Source organism: Anastrepha ludens, chromosome 2, assembly GCF_028408465.1.
Source record: "Anastrepha ludens isolate Willacy chromosome 2, idAnaLude1.1, whole genome shotgun sequence".
NCBI classification, from domain to species: Eukaryota; Metazoa; Arthropoda; class Insecta; order Diptera; family Tephritidae; genus Anastrepha; species Anastrepha ludens.
The window spans coordinates 97,270,346-97,285,643 of NC_071498.1; the positions used below are offsets into that span (position 1 = coordinate 97,270,346).

The 15,298-nt window shown below is 40.3% G+C and overlaps 1 protein-coding gene across 1 annotated transcript; it reads right to left on the reverse strand.

The window, feature by feature from the left end:
- Nucleotides 1-633: 633 nt before the first annotated feature.
- On the reverse strand, nucleotides 634-2,576 carry LOC128858653 (N-sulphoglucosamine sulphohydrolase). The gene has a single exon (XM_054095096.1). It carries the CDS (start codon nucleotides 2,409-2,411, stop codon nucleotides 807-809), a length of 1,605 nt encoding a protein of 534 aa, XP_053951071.1. The 5' UTR covers nucleotides 2,412-2,576; the 3' UTR covers nucleotides 634-806.
- Nucleotides 2,577-15,298: the final 12,722 nt, after the last annotated feature.

Consider the following 15,298-nt stretch of genomic DNA (forward strand, 5'->3'; position numbering starts at 1 on the left):
GAAATTATTGATGATTAGCTTTTTTCGCTCTGACTGTAAGCTGTTTTCGATATAACAGCACTTTTCGACTTAATATGGTTCCACAGTCAAAAAGCTTATTTTTGATGTCTTACCGAACTTAGATGGAAAAAGGTGCAAGCAATTTTTACGCGTATACTGGCAAAACTTTATTGTAATAAAATTTGATTAGAAGAGAAGAAATTTTTCCCAGGATCTTAATGGCGTGTCTCCACCAGATCTTCTATGGTGGCGCTTTGGATTTGGCGTTTTTTTTCTTTTTATTGCTAAATAAGCTAGTTCTCTTTTTTTTTTGCCTTACCTTTTTGTTTGTACTGCACAAACTCTTTTCAACTGCTGTGAGTTGGTGCGGCCTATTTTTTGTTTTTTATTTGGATTCGCTTGTTCTTCGTTTTTAAAGGTTCAAGGATACAAAGGTTGGATACAAAGGCAGCATTAAAACTTACGAACGACTTTTCGAGGTTTCCATAGCAACTAATTTGTCTCGAAGGCTCCTTTCATACAATTTTTGTCAGTGGTTTCCAAGCGAAATCGGAATGGTTTCATAGTTGCTCAACTAAAATTCCACTAGCAAGATGTTTACTAAAATATCCTCACAAAAATCCACTTAAAATGTTTATATTTTATTTCATATATTGTAATACAATTCCTAAAAATGTAATGTACTCTTCTTAGTTGTCCACCTCTGCATACAACAGTTATTCTTATTCTTCTAATTATTAGAATTACAAAAAAAATAATTCCTCATTATATTTGTATAAATATTACTATAAATACTATGTATGATATTACAACAACTCATACTTGTCGTAGAGCGTCAGTGGGCGTCGTAGCGCCTCATGACCCAGCGTTAGGCACGCTGGACTATTTTTGTACATGCCCTGCGCCTCTAAAACCGCATGCGGTGCACAACGCCATGGATCGCCTGTCTTCACTTGCCATTTGAACAAACGTGTGCTCAGCTCCTCGAATACATGCTGATACTTTGCTTTACCTATTAAATTGTAACGTTCCAATAAATCGGCCTTAATGTCGTACAGCTCCCATTCGGGTCGTTCATAGTAGGCGAGCAACGTCTTATACCATGGAAATTGTTGTTTGGCTATCGTTGCATTCAAAAGCTGCTGGAACGTAGGCGATGTGTAGAGATCTTGATCGATGGGGAAGTATGACCAAAAGTTTAGATTGTGTATCAGTTTGTAACGACGCGTACGAATCATACGCATTGGATAGTTCATGGTAACCTCATGGAAATTTTGACTTCCGAATATTGCATCACTCTCGACGGGCTTAGGTTCTTCGAAGAGTATTGGCAGCAGAGACTTGGTGCTATCACTGTTGGATTCATTCATATTGGGCGTGTAGTAGTGGAAGACATCCAAGACTGTGTCGAAGATGTCCAGAAGGCTTGACATGGCAGCAGTGGTCTCATGATGACGTGCCTTTGGTGTGGGCGCCGTGATAATCATTGGCTCACGCACGCCGCGTTCGTAGAGATTCGTACGTCCACCTGGAAATGGTGGCCCATTGTCTGATGTGTAGATGATTAAAGTATTCGTATTAAATGACTGTGCAGCGAGCTCTTGTAACACTACGCCTACACCTTGATCCAAACGGGAGGTTGTCATATATTGTGCAGCCAATTCCTGACGCACCACGTCGGTGTCAGGTAAATGTGGCGGCACTTCCAAATTGCGCCAGTCATAATAAATCGGTTTCCAATCTGGTATTATACCCATTCCTTCCTCGCCGGAACCCCAACGTTCACAGAATTCACCATACTGCGGTGTTATGTGGCCACAACGATGCGGATCGTGAAATGCTACTAGCAAGAAGAATGGACGTGCTTCCTCTTTTGCTTTGGCGAAGAACTGTCGTGCATAGTGCCGTATGTTGGTTATATTGCGGCCAATCTGATTGATGGAGTGTTGCTCCTCTGTCTGCTCGAAGTCGAAGCGAAAGTTCGGACCAGGGCCAACATGTTTCTTGCCTATGATGCCGCTGAGAATGCGACCATCTGACTTTTCGCGCAACACATTTGGCAACGACGAGATGCCAGGTAGCACATTGAAATTATGCACGCCTTGGTGAAGTCCATACATACCATTGCTGTGGCTAGCCTGCCCAGTTAAGAGTTGTGCGCGACTAGGCGAACAGCTGCTCACCGAAGTGAAGGCGTTATTGAAGAGCAAGCCACGCGCTGCCAATGCATCCAAATTAGGTGTTTGACAGAATTTATTAAGGTATGCGCCCGACTCGAAGCCTGCATCATCGGCTAAAAGTATTAAAACATTTTTTATTTCATCATTTGGTGCCGACGTTACACTTAGCGGGTAAAATACGTTGATAAATGCTAGGACTATGCATGCAACTCTCTGAAGTGGCAGCGACATTTCAAATAATTAGCAAACGGTTGGTTTGTTTATTTTCGATAATTCACTTCACTGATAAATTTTAACTATCAGCTTGAACGGCAAACCAAACAGCAACAATTAACGTACAGCCAGGCCCGCCATCTGCAACGAGAGTCGCTAACAAACTAACTAAATCCCATTTACTCAACTTGGATTTAAAGCTGAGCTCACTATACAAATACAGCCACAATTTTGCGGGTGAAGTGGGGTTACATTTCTTATCCCGCATGCTCTGCTATTGATTGCAACAATAGACTCCAACTGAGCCAGTTAAAAGAAGAAATTGGAACGCGATGTCATGCTGGATAAAAGTCGTAAGAGAAGGCGCCACTGTGGTGCTAGTACACCCAATAATTGCTGAAAAATTTGAGTCGTAATTTTCTGTATTAAAAGTACATACAATGATATTTAGCCATTTTGTGGGTGGAACAATCAGTACATGCATAACTTTGGGTTATAATTTCAGCTCTGTTCCAGTAAGGCAGTTCTTTAAAGATCAATGGCTTTAATGACGGTGCATTTGCCAATTCCTACTCAAGCTCTCTCAGAACTCTTCGCGTCATTAAACATGTACATATGTATGTATGTGGTCTGTTGTTACCAGATGGAACGCAACGACCTATCTATTGACCTATTCTGACTGCTTCAATTAAATTGATTGCTTTAATCTATTGTATCAATTGTAGAATTCATTATTAATCGTTGTTACCATTCCGTTACAATTTCACCAAACACACAACACTAACTTCATTGCTTTCATAAAGCTGGAGAAACTTTAGCTTACTTCTTCTACGAATATTCGCTTTGAAAATAGTTTGATTTTATCAGGTGAACATTCGCTCAACTAAAATTTTACTGTTAATTCTAATGGCACCCACTCATCGATCTTCTTGTTGTACCTAGCTTTTTTTTAAATGGTTCAAAACTATTCAGGGATTGATGAGAACTAGTCCCAGCAATTCATGATGCCAGAATGTTTGAGATATACATTTTCCACCAAGAACTTTTCATCCACTTTACATTTACACTTTTCGATGACTGCAGAGTACGCAGTTCGGCACAGGCAGCCAGCCGCCATTAAAGAATCAGTTCATTAGTATAAAACTATTTAGATTCAATAACGTTATGCTCGCTTGCCACAAATTTATGGTCAAGCTCCAACTCTAGCAAGAGTCGATGTTTTCCTAAAAAAGCCATTGGCATTGGTACGATCTTGCAAAGACATCAAAGTTAAAATTAACGACCAAAAGAAATGTTTTGCAAATATAGTTTTCGATGAGTAAATTATGTTAACAAAAAAGAAATATGCGTTTAATTTCATACTTTTTAGACAAAGGAGCAGCGTGATTTTCAGGGTTTATTGCTAGCATTGCTTTAATCGAAGTAATTTTGAGCCAGCGAGAATTTTCCACTAACATATGGTATCTAAAAGTACGTTCTGTGCTTCATATGCAGTGATTAGCAATAAATCCCATTCACATATGGCAGATTAGCTACAAAATTGACAATCAGCTGTCAAGACTATTTTGAAAGGGTTTTCTTCATAGAAATTGGTATGGTGGAATATTTTGTTGTTTTTGGTTTGTTTAATTATCAACGATATGAAGAAAAGGCAAAGAGAAGCAATAGTTAATTTAATTCCACAATTTGCTGCTAATAATGACAGTTGGAGGAAATCTGTAAGCGGCATCTACTGATGTTACAAAAATTTTGACAGGTCAAAGCGACTATGGACAGACGTTTTTTCTGTAATATGAATGCATAATTAACAACATCTAGCAACAATTTTATTGGAATTATATCTACAAACTTCTTTTCTTTGTCGACGTCAATTTGATTTACTCAGGGTTGTACGAATAAAATATATTTATAATTAAAAATTATTTTATTATCTTGGATTTCAGGAGAGAAATTCCGTATTGGTTTTTTTTTCCTTGTTCACTCCACTCGGGAGCATAGGACCTCGATAAGACTCAGTCCTGCGTTGGTTTCGTTAATCTATGTTGCTTTCTGGCAAGGTAGGTACTTAGCCTGTCGCTAATTTTGTATGGGTAATCTAGCTTTTTATTACGGATTGGGAGTTAAGCGAAAAAGTAGATAATCTAGTTATATGTGTACCTGGACAGGGACCGGCACTCGAAGTGTAACCAATTAAATGGCTAAAACCATAAATATACTTTTATTCAATTCAAAGTAGAAAATATGTGAAAATAATACAAAATTAAGAATCAATTTACTTATGCTCGATTTGACCACCTTTTGCCTTGACTGTGGCCTTGAGATGGTCCAGAAACGAATCGCAAGCTGCCCGAATGTGACTTGCAGGTATTTTGGCCCACTCGTAGACAATGGCTTTTTTCAGCGCCTTGAGACTGGTGAATCTTTTAGTTCGGACCTTGCTCTCCAAAATGGTCCAAAGAGAATAATCCAGCGGATTCGCGTCTGGTGAATTTAAAAGCCATTGTGTGGACGTTATGATGTTCGGAACGTTGTTTATTAACCATTCTTGGTTCACTCGGGCTTTGTGAGACGGTGTCGAGTCCTGGTGAAACGTCTGCCACCGAAATATTTGTCTGCCCCCGGCTTTAAAGCAACCTCCAGAACACTTTCCCTATAATATTTCGCATTTATCTTCTCACCAGGTTCGATGAAAACAATTGGAAAGCGCCCATCTGCAGTTACAGCGACCCAAACCATTACCTGTGGTGGGTGCTGCTTCCTGGGGGCAAATCGATGACTCAATTTCTCGTATGAGCGGTCGGTCAAATAAACCCTATAGTTTTGGGAGTTTACGAATTGCACAATTTGAAGCATATTCTCGTCAGAAGACACAATGCTTGGAAAATGACCGCTTTAGGCCAAGCGAAGCAACTCCTTCGCTCTCTCAAGTCTGACTTGTTGCTGCTTTGGTGTGAGATTATGCGCCTTTTGGATCTTGAAAGGCTTGACTTTGAGATCAATTTTCAGTATACAGCAGATGCTGCGGTCAGATATTTTCCGTTATTTCGCCATTTGACTGGCACTTTGTCGGGGATTTCGCTCAAGTCGCTTCTTCACTTTTTTAACCATTTCACGTGACGTTGCAGTATTTTGATGACCACCTCCATGACGTTTCGTGATGCTACCAGAATCATTGTAACGAGTAATGGTGCGTTAAACAAAAACTTTACTTACTTTAAGATGCTCGAGCTCACGAACTATGGCTGGTAATGATTTTCCAGCTAAATATAAAGCAATCACCCTATTGCGTTTGAAATCCATTACTGATTTTCTTTTTTCAAAATGCTTCTGCGCACTTGTAAACAATATTCTTTACTGTCATTTAGCCAACTAACAGACAGCTGATGCCCATACAGTTGCGGCCAACCTGTCTAGTACAATTCGCATTCATTATTATATTTAAATTTTATATTATGTGCAGATTTGTTTCTTTAACGGCTCACTGTTTCATTACAAAGTCTTTTCCTCATTAATAGAAGTGAATGTTGGGTTTGAAATTCATAAAAGTTGTATTTGTAGGTTGAATTCATGTGGAGAAGGTAGAAAGTGGCAAACACGAAAAACGCCAAAAAGTGACTTCTTTATAATCTTACGCTTATATTTAACCCTTCATTGATCGCTAATTTTTTTTTTTTTTCAATGAAAAAAAATGTTATTCGTGTATTTGAATATGTTCGACTGTTATACGTTAAATTATTATTTTTATGGACAGTAGTAAAAGGAGAATATCTGTCGCACCCCAGTTTCAATTCGACTTACCACGGCATAGGGCTCTGGCGTGGCGAACCCCATTATTTCCCTATCTAAATCCCAGGTCACGACTGCTGACACGTCAGCTGAGTGACCGCACCGCAAAATAATGTACAAAACAACAAACAACACAACAAACTCCTTCCCGACGCGGAAGACCTCTTGGCTCCACCAAACTTATGGCGGGGTCAAAAACCACCCCTTCGGTGGCGAAAGTGCTCGCTAAGAGCAAAACCGTCAAAGAGACACCACCGCATTCCCTTGAGGCTTCTACTTCCTCCAAAACCGACTCGGTTGCGGAGAACCAATTGATCACCAAATCTGTTTTGCCAGAAACTGGGAAAACAAGTCGGACAGAAGTCTCCAGAAAACCCATCCCTCCTCATCTCCGTCGATACAGAGATCGAAGACGCGCCACTTTCCTTATGGAGAAGCTCGGCAAAACCCCTGAGGAGGAGCTGTCCGACCAACAAAAGTCAACTCTCGATTGGGCCCGGGAGTTCCTTCGGAAGTATGAGGCGTCCAGAGAAAAACCGAGTGCAGCTAAGCGGCAGCGGTCTTCAGAGGATCCTCCTAGTTCCAACGACCCCAAGAAGCATAAAATTTCCTCTGAGGTCAAATTACGCAAGTTCTGCGAAGTTGCCAGAGATAGTCTGGTCATGGCGGTGGTGGATAAGAGCCACCCTGACGGTTTCATCTCTCCATCAAACTGGAAGATTGTCGAGAGAAAACTTCAGTTGGGCTACCTGGACGTTCTGAAGCAGAACCCAGGACCCCCTCCTTTCTGCTCTGACGCAGGTTGGTTCCAAGCAAGGGTCAAGTTGATCGCGTGCTCAGATCAACGCTCTGTCAGCCTGCACGGCAAGGCCCTCGACCGACTCGGCGAGGTATGGCCCGAAGCGAATCTCCAACTAATCAAGAAGAGCGAAATACCCAACAAACCTCGCGGCAGAGCAAGAATACCTGTAAAGCCATCCGATCCGGAAACCATCCTGGAGCTACTGAAGATCGGAAACCCGAACCTACCCACCGAAAACTGGAGGGTAGTTAAGGTGGAAGAGCCTTCAGGAAACTACAGACATGTCACGCTGCTCCTGGACCAGGAAAGCGTTAAAGCACTGGACGACCACAAGGGGATTGTGGCATTCGGGTCCACTACCGCTACCATCTGGACCTATCAGCCAAAAAATCTCCTCGCACCCAGCGAAGAGAGTACGGCGGCCCCCGAGATGGATGTCGATAAGCCTCTCTCACAAGCTTCGACGATTGAGTCCGACTCAGAATCAAACAGCGAACTTGTGGGAAACTTATTCAACATCCAACTCGAGGACGAGGATAGACTTTTAGATAGCGGTGATGACGCGAACGCCACAGTCATTGAATGCTCATCTAACGGTGCTGCAGATTAATCTGCATCACTCTAAGGCTGCCTCAGCAGCCCTCATTCTTCGTCTCTCTGACCTCAGAGAAGACATCATTCTCATCCAAGAGCCTTGGATATCAAACGACAAGATATGCGGCCTGAAAGATAGGCACTACACCTTGTTTCAAGGTGAGGCTAACGTCAGATCGCGCTCTTGTATTCTCATTCGAAAACATATTAATGCTTTTCTTCTTCCCTTTAGCAATGCTGACACCACTGCCATAGAGGTTGAAGCTGTCCACGGCCCGATTTGGATTGTGTCGGCTTATATGCCCTACGACGCAGCGGAGGCGCCTCCTCCTGAAGCAGTGAGAAGGCTCGTCAATACGGCGCATCTGAACCAGAAACGCATAATTATTGGAGCAGACGCTAATGCACATAATATTGTTTGGGGCAGTACAAACAACAACACACGAGGTGAGCAACTCTTTGATTATATTCTAGCGAATAAGCTTGATATATGTAATAGACGTGATGTCCCTACGTTTCTTAACTCGTCTAGAAGAGAGGTACTCGATATTACTCTTGCTAGCGAATCATGTACACAACTGGTGCAGGACTGGAGTGTTTATAAACAACACTCTTTTTCCGACCACCATTCACTTTAAAAGCCGAAACGGCAAAACCCATGAAGTACCTTAACAAAAAACGTATGAATTGGATCAAATATAAAGAACATCTTGCCAATGGACTTCCTTATATGAGGCAGTTTGAAATGGCAAATAAAAACGATATCGAAAACGCTGTCAACATGATAACGAAGACGTGTCAAAGCGCAGCACGACAATCTTGTCCCCTGACAAAAACAGGAGGTAAGCATAAACCTTTTTGGTGGACTCCAGAAATCTCAGAACTTCGCAATCGAACTCGGAAACTCTTTAACCAATCTAAAATAACAGACGAATGGGAAGAATGTCGACAATGTCTCAAAGACTTTAAGAAAGCTGTCAGAAGTGCAAAACGCACATCCTGGCGATCATACACTCAAGAATTAGAGAACACTTCAGAAGTAAGCAGACTACGCAAGATTCTTTCTTCAAACCCAGTCTCTCCCAGTTTTATCATGACTCAAGATGGAGCTTGGACTACTTCAACTGACCACACTCTTAGAATACTTCTAGAATCTCACTTTCCAGGCTGTGTTGCCAACTTACCTGCACTTCCCAGCACTCTTCAGAGTAATTATGGGAATAGATCAGATCTAATCAGCTCTAATAGCATCTCTACAGCAATACTAAGTTTTAAAAAATTTAAATCACCAGGTCCTGACAACATCATTCCAGCAGAACTTCAAGAAGGACTGGAAATTCTACTGCCTTGGTTAACAAGGATCTTTAACAAGTGTTTAAATCTCTCCTACCTTCCGACAATTTGGAAGAAATCGAAGGTAGTATTCATTCCGAAAACGGAGAAGCCTTCACACTGCAAACCAAACGACTTCAGGCCCATTAGCCTAACCTCTTTTTGCTTAAAGGCTTTTGAAAAAGTCTTAGATGAGCAAATCAAAACCCAACTTGATACTAAGTTGATCTCTGAGGCACAACATGCCTACACTAAAGGGAAATCGACTGAAACGGCACTTCATTCACTGGTGCAAACAGTAGAAACTTCCCTTCACAATAAAGAGTACTCTCTTGTCGCATTTATGGACATAGAAGGTGCTTTAAAAAATATTGAACCCAACGCTTTTTTGTCTGAAATTGCCATCCGAAAGATGATCGAACAAATGCTCCAAAATAGAATAATCACTTCAGAGCTTGGGTTAAGCCGCATGAGAATGTACGCCGTCAAAGGCACTCCTCAAGGCGGAGTACTTTCACCCCTTCTCTGGAATCTGTAAACAGTTTGCTTCGAAATCTCGAAAGAGCTGGCTGCAAGGTTGTAGCCTATGCAGATGATATTGCTCTCTGCGTGTCAGGCAAATACCTGAATACCCTCACTGAGCTCATGCAACGCTCAATCAATATTCTGTCAAAATGGTGCACCGAATGCGGACTAAATGCGAATCCAGCAAAGACAGATCTTGTTCTCTTCAATAGGAAACAACAATCTCCTCCACTGCAAACAATAACTTTAAAAGGGGAATCATTACTTCTATCTGATAAATATCTAGGAGTTATTCTAGATAGGAAGTTGAGTTGGAAATTGAACATCGAAAACAGATGTAAAAAAGCCTTCATAGCTCTCTATACTTGTAAGAAAGCTATAGACAAAACCTGGGGTTTTTCACCTCGGATCATTTATTGGATATATACCTCGATCATCAAACCGATACTCTTCTACGGTGTGGTTGTATGGTGGACAGCACTCGAAAAACGGTGTAGAGTAGCCACAATTGATCGAGTTCAAAGAACAGCCTGCCGCCTGATAACAGGATGCTTAAGTACAACACCTACTAAGGCTCTAAACACGTTGCTTCACTTGTTCCCTATCGATCTGGCTGGCAAAGCGATTGCAGCGACACGCATAATTGCTATATCGCAATGGAATAAGTATCTTGGCCATTCGGCCATACTGAACAGGAACACTGTTATCTCTTCCGACATAGACTATCATGTAAGTCTTCCATCACCACCCTTGCTATTCTCCTGTTCACTCCCAACTAGGGAAGTATGGAAGACAAATCTTACCGAAATCGATGGCCCTCTGATTACATATATATACAGATGGTTCAAAACAAGACGGCAAAGTGAGATTTGGAATCTTTTCCAATTCCCCTCACATCAATCTATCATTTAGATTACCCGACTACTGTAGCGTATTCCAAGCGGAAGTATGCGCTATCTGGTATGCTGCGAAAACTCTCTTAGAAAATAGAATATTACTAGAGGATATCCGCTTTTTCACCGACAGTCAAGCGGCCGTTCGAGCACTCAGCTCCTCTTATACCCACTTAGACGTGGTTCGATCCTGTCTCTTATCTCTTAACGAGATAAGTGTTCAGAATTCTGTCCAAGTTATCTGGATACCGGGTCACAGTGGATTCGAAGGTAACTGCAAAGCTGATGAGCTCGCAAGAGCTGGAGCTGCGCAATCAAATGTTAGTAACTTACCCACAATCCACATTCCGCTCTCAACATGTAAAATGCTCATCGATCGAGAATTTCACAGCATTGCTGATCGGAGGTGGCGAGTGGAAACTACTTGCGTTACGACCAGACAAATCTGGCCATCCTACAATCTGAAACAGACAAAAACCCTTATAAGTCTTTCGAAACACGAACTAAGGCATATAACATCTCTTATCAACGGCCACTGCCTTTTGGGCACTCACGCACGTCGGCTCGGTGTTCCTCAAAACGTGCAGATACTGCGAGGACGAAGATGAGGAAGTATTGAGCAGACATTTGCTGTGCAGTTGTCCGGGTCTAGCCAGAAGTCGACTCGCTCTTCTAGGCTCTCCAACAATTGACAATCTTTCAGTACTCTCGGACCTGAAAATCGAATCTCTCATCAAATTTTCGAAACGAATTAATATCTTTGACCAAAATCTACAATAAAAATCTCGGTTAGGTGGGGAAATCATTTAAAATAATGAGCTCTAGGGCAACACAACGGACCCAACTTGCGGTCTATGTGGCACTCCGATGCGGGGTCACCCTTAAACCAACCAACCAAAAGGAGAATATCTAAACGAGGATATTAAATAATATCGCTTTGTAAACATTTTATACTAAATTTACGAAAAAGTGCATTTGTCCCATAGGAATTCAATGGTTATTTCAAAGCTTTGGCGGCACGGATGCATGTTAAAAAAAATGTTCTCATTTTGCTTGGCCATAGAACAAATTTAGGGACAAGCATCTAGAAAAAATATTTTGTTGCGCATTCTAGTACGACGCTTCGGTTTATTTCACAAAAATATAATATCAGGTTTTTTTTTTATTTTGTACTTTTATTTTAAAGGTTTAAATTGTTTAAAAATAAAAATAACAAATGACAAGTAGCGATATTCAAGCACGATTCATTTATGTGTCGTATATGTATAATAAGCACGCTCATGCATTTGCTGTCCAGCAGCTTATATGTGTGCGTGTCGGGGGCATGACGCTTGCTCGCGAAAAAATCTAAAATTTTTTAGTTCCCTCATATACATAACTACATTTATGCCACGGTAAAGTTACGCTCTTTTTTCAACTTCACTCTAGCAATCTTGTATTCTATCAATCTCGGCGATGTACGTTTTAATTATTTGAATGATCTGAAAGTACGCAGATTTTCAACTGAATACTTTTTTCTGTCAGGCAGATTCTATTTCACCTGCTACAGTTCAATATACGCGTATAGAATTCCAATACATGTATACGAGTATCTTACATGAGCATTAGGCCGGGTCGATTTGTGGGGAGGCAAAAAATCGCCCATTGCTCTGTGAAAATCATATTCTAGGGATCAAAATAAGAAACTTTGCCGAAGGAACCATACCTCTAAAACGAATTCTGATGTTCCCCAATTTGGGTCGATGGGGGGATTTTTCGTTCGACCCAAATTGGGGGACATCAGAATTCGTTTTAGAGGTATGGTTCCTTCGGCAAAGTTTATTTGGATCCCTAGAATACGATTTTCACAGAGCAATGAGCGATTTTTAAATCGACCCGCCCTAATGAGCATGTATAATATGTATGTAAGCTGTTATCATAAGTGCGAACTGTTTTTAAGGTTAAGGTTGTTTCAGCTACGAATAATTTGTAATCCACGTGCCTCAGCTACATATGTATGTATATATTGTATATGTACATACAACAAAATTTGGCCGAGTGTCGCATATGTTTTAGAGAGGCTACGAAACAAATGAGTCAGAGCAATCAGGCGGTTTTGAAATTGCAATGCATTGCCTGGGTTGCATATGTAACCCATCTTTTGAAATACAGTAAGCTATTGCATCATCGTTTCACTTTACTTGCCAGCAACAACAATATTTTTCCCGATTGAAGTAAACGATTGGTTTCCAAAGTAAAAGATGAATAAAAATTAAAAGCAAAACTTTGGACAGCAACACCAAACAAAATCAGCAAACGAAGCTAGCAAACTCATACTCGCATGAGAATTGAGAATATTGAGTATGTTGTAGTTGTTCATTCATATGTATCTCTTAAGTATTTATATGTATGTATATATGCAGTATATGTTTGAACAAGTTGTATAATAGTGGTCGTTACAGAGAGAAAATGAGTGAGGTGTCGACGTACTGAGAAATGTGAAATCTACATGTTAGACAGTATTTCCACGCATTATATAAAATTCTGAAATAGCCGATTTAGTCTCATTTGTAGTGTTTCTGAAAAAAATTAGTCGAATTGATCAACAATCGCGGTAGGTACACAAGTTCCATTTTATTTCAGTACGAATACTCGTTTGAAAAGGTGTGTAATGGATATTCAACAAACAATTGTTGATTCCATTTCACACATTCCCAAACTAGGAAGCTCTTTTCTTGAATTTTGAGAACAGATTTGACGACATTAAAAAAATTTAGAATTGCAATGATCTCTTTGAAAACCCCTTTAATTTTGATATGGGGAAGTATGAATTTGAAATTCTAGTAGAAATAATAATCCTACGTAGGGAGATACATTTTTATGATGCAAGCGATATAATTGAATTCTGGAAAAATTTAGATAACAGATTGTATCCTTAGCTCAAAGAATTTTCTTTTATGATCTTTCTTTTAAGACTCAACATAATTTTGCGAGCCAATTTTTTCTGATTTAAAATTTATTTGTTCCAATCAAAGAAATAAATTATATACAAGCCATGTGAAAAATATACTTCTAACCAGAAACCGCCCCAAAAGTATTAATATTATTAATCATTAAACTAAGTTTTGAAGTATATAGTTTCTTTGTCTTTATTTTAATTTTTTTGAAATAAATTAGGATTAAGTGCAAAAGACATTTGGTCTTTAAATTTTACTCTTTTCTCCACTGTGCAGTGCGATTACTCTGTTGTCACCAACACACTCGCAAAGTCCATTTTGCCGACCTCTGTTCTAAAATGAGAATTTCAAAAAGTCAAAGACATCGGCCGCAATTTGCCACTGTTCATACACCATATTTTTAATATCGTTTCACAGATACTCGTTAAGTCTCATTTATTTTGTATTTATACATTCGTTCTCTGGAACTAACTCTACTGTGTAGATTTATATCTGTGTGCTTAGATATGTATATGCATGCATATTTATTTAATATTAAAATGCCCCTAGTGAAATGTAAGCTTCGACAAATAAAGACTACTGAGTCACGCGCAATGAGAACGAGCTACTATTGCAAGCTACAAAGATCAACCGCCGGATCTATGCCTTTTTACCAGATCCAAAATTTAATATAAACCATTGACCGGATTGGAAACTTCAAATGATCCACTCCTCGTGTCGATTAAGCATCAAATTGCTATTACAATAATTTTCATAACAAATCAATTATGGAAAAACGCGTAATTGCAAAACCGCATAGCCGCATAGGTTGGAGCATTGAAAAGGCAAAGCTACATTGAATTTTTTTTCTAAACTGTATAAGCATTAACGGGCCTAAATAGTTATCACATGTCTCAAGTGGTTTAGGAGGGACTGAGAAGAACAAGGAAACTAGCGGTTCCATAATTTGCTATAATGACTAGGTAGGTAGGTTTGGCAGCCGCATCGCACATAGATACAACGAAGCCACTTAGACCACGGAATGGGTCCGTTGTGAGCCGCGGGGGCTGGGCTACATTTCCCTTTCCATATTGAACCATCCTGAGCTTTTGACAAAGCGTAAAAGGTTGTTGATACCTAAAGTGTATAGATTATCTATATTCGTTAAGAAGTAGGATTTTAAAATTCGGTTTCTGCTTCTGGCTAGAGCCGGGCATGTGCAAAAAAGGTGTTGAATTGTTTCCAATTCCTCCTCATTTCTGCAGCTACGACAGAAATCATGCGTGTATACGCCTAATCTCCTTGCATGATTTCCTATGAGACAATGTCTTGTGAGGGCCCCTACTAAGGTCCTGATTTGAAGTCTACTCAGTTTTATAATACTCTTGGACAGACGTAAATTTAGCCTTGGCCATGTTTGCCTAGCAATTTTGCAGGTGTTAGCGCTAATCCATCTCTGATTTGCAGAATTGATTAGTGCGTCCTTAATGAGAAGCTTACAAGCTGCGAGAGGTATCTCCATAAAATTACTTATGTCTGGCATACAGGTACCTTCTCTTGCAAGTTGGTCTGCCCTAGAGTTCCCTGGTATATCTCTGTGGCCTGGGACCCAGCATAATATTATACGATATTGTTTGGCCATCTCATTTAGAGATTGGCGACAACGTAAGACACTCCTTGATGTTGTTTGGAATGCATCCAGGGCTCGTAGGGCAGCTTGGCTGTCTGATAGAATGCAGATATCCGTTGATGATATTCTGTTTATCTTTAACCATTTTAAGGCTTCATGAATAGCGTTTATTTCCGCTTGAAAAACGCTACAATGATCCGGTAATTTAAAGGATTCACTAATAGAAAGCTCTTCGCAAAATAACCCTGATCCTACACCGGTGTACATTTTGGATCCGTCCGTGTAGATCTTAACGGGTGTGTTGGGTGTTGGATCTTCTTCAAGCCATTCCAGTCCTCCGAAACTCCTTTCGAAGCAAAGAATCCGTGTAGGAGTCTAAAATAGTTGAATGTCCATGTGTGACAGTTCTCCATTGTGAGCTCGCTTTG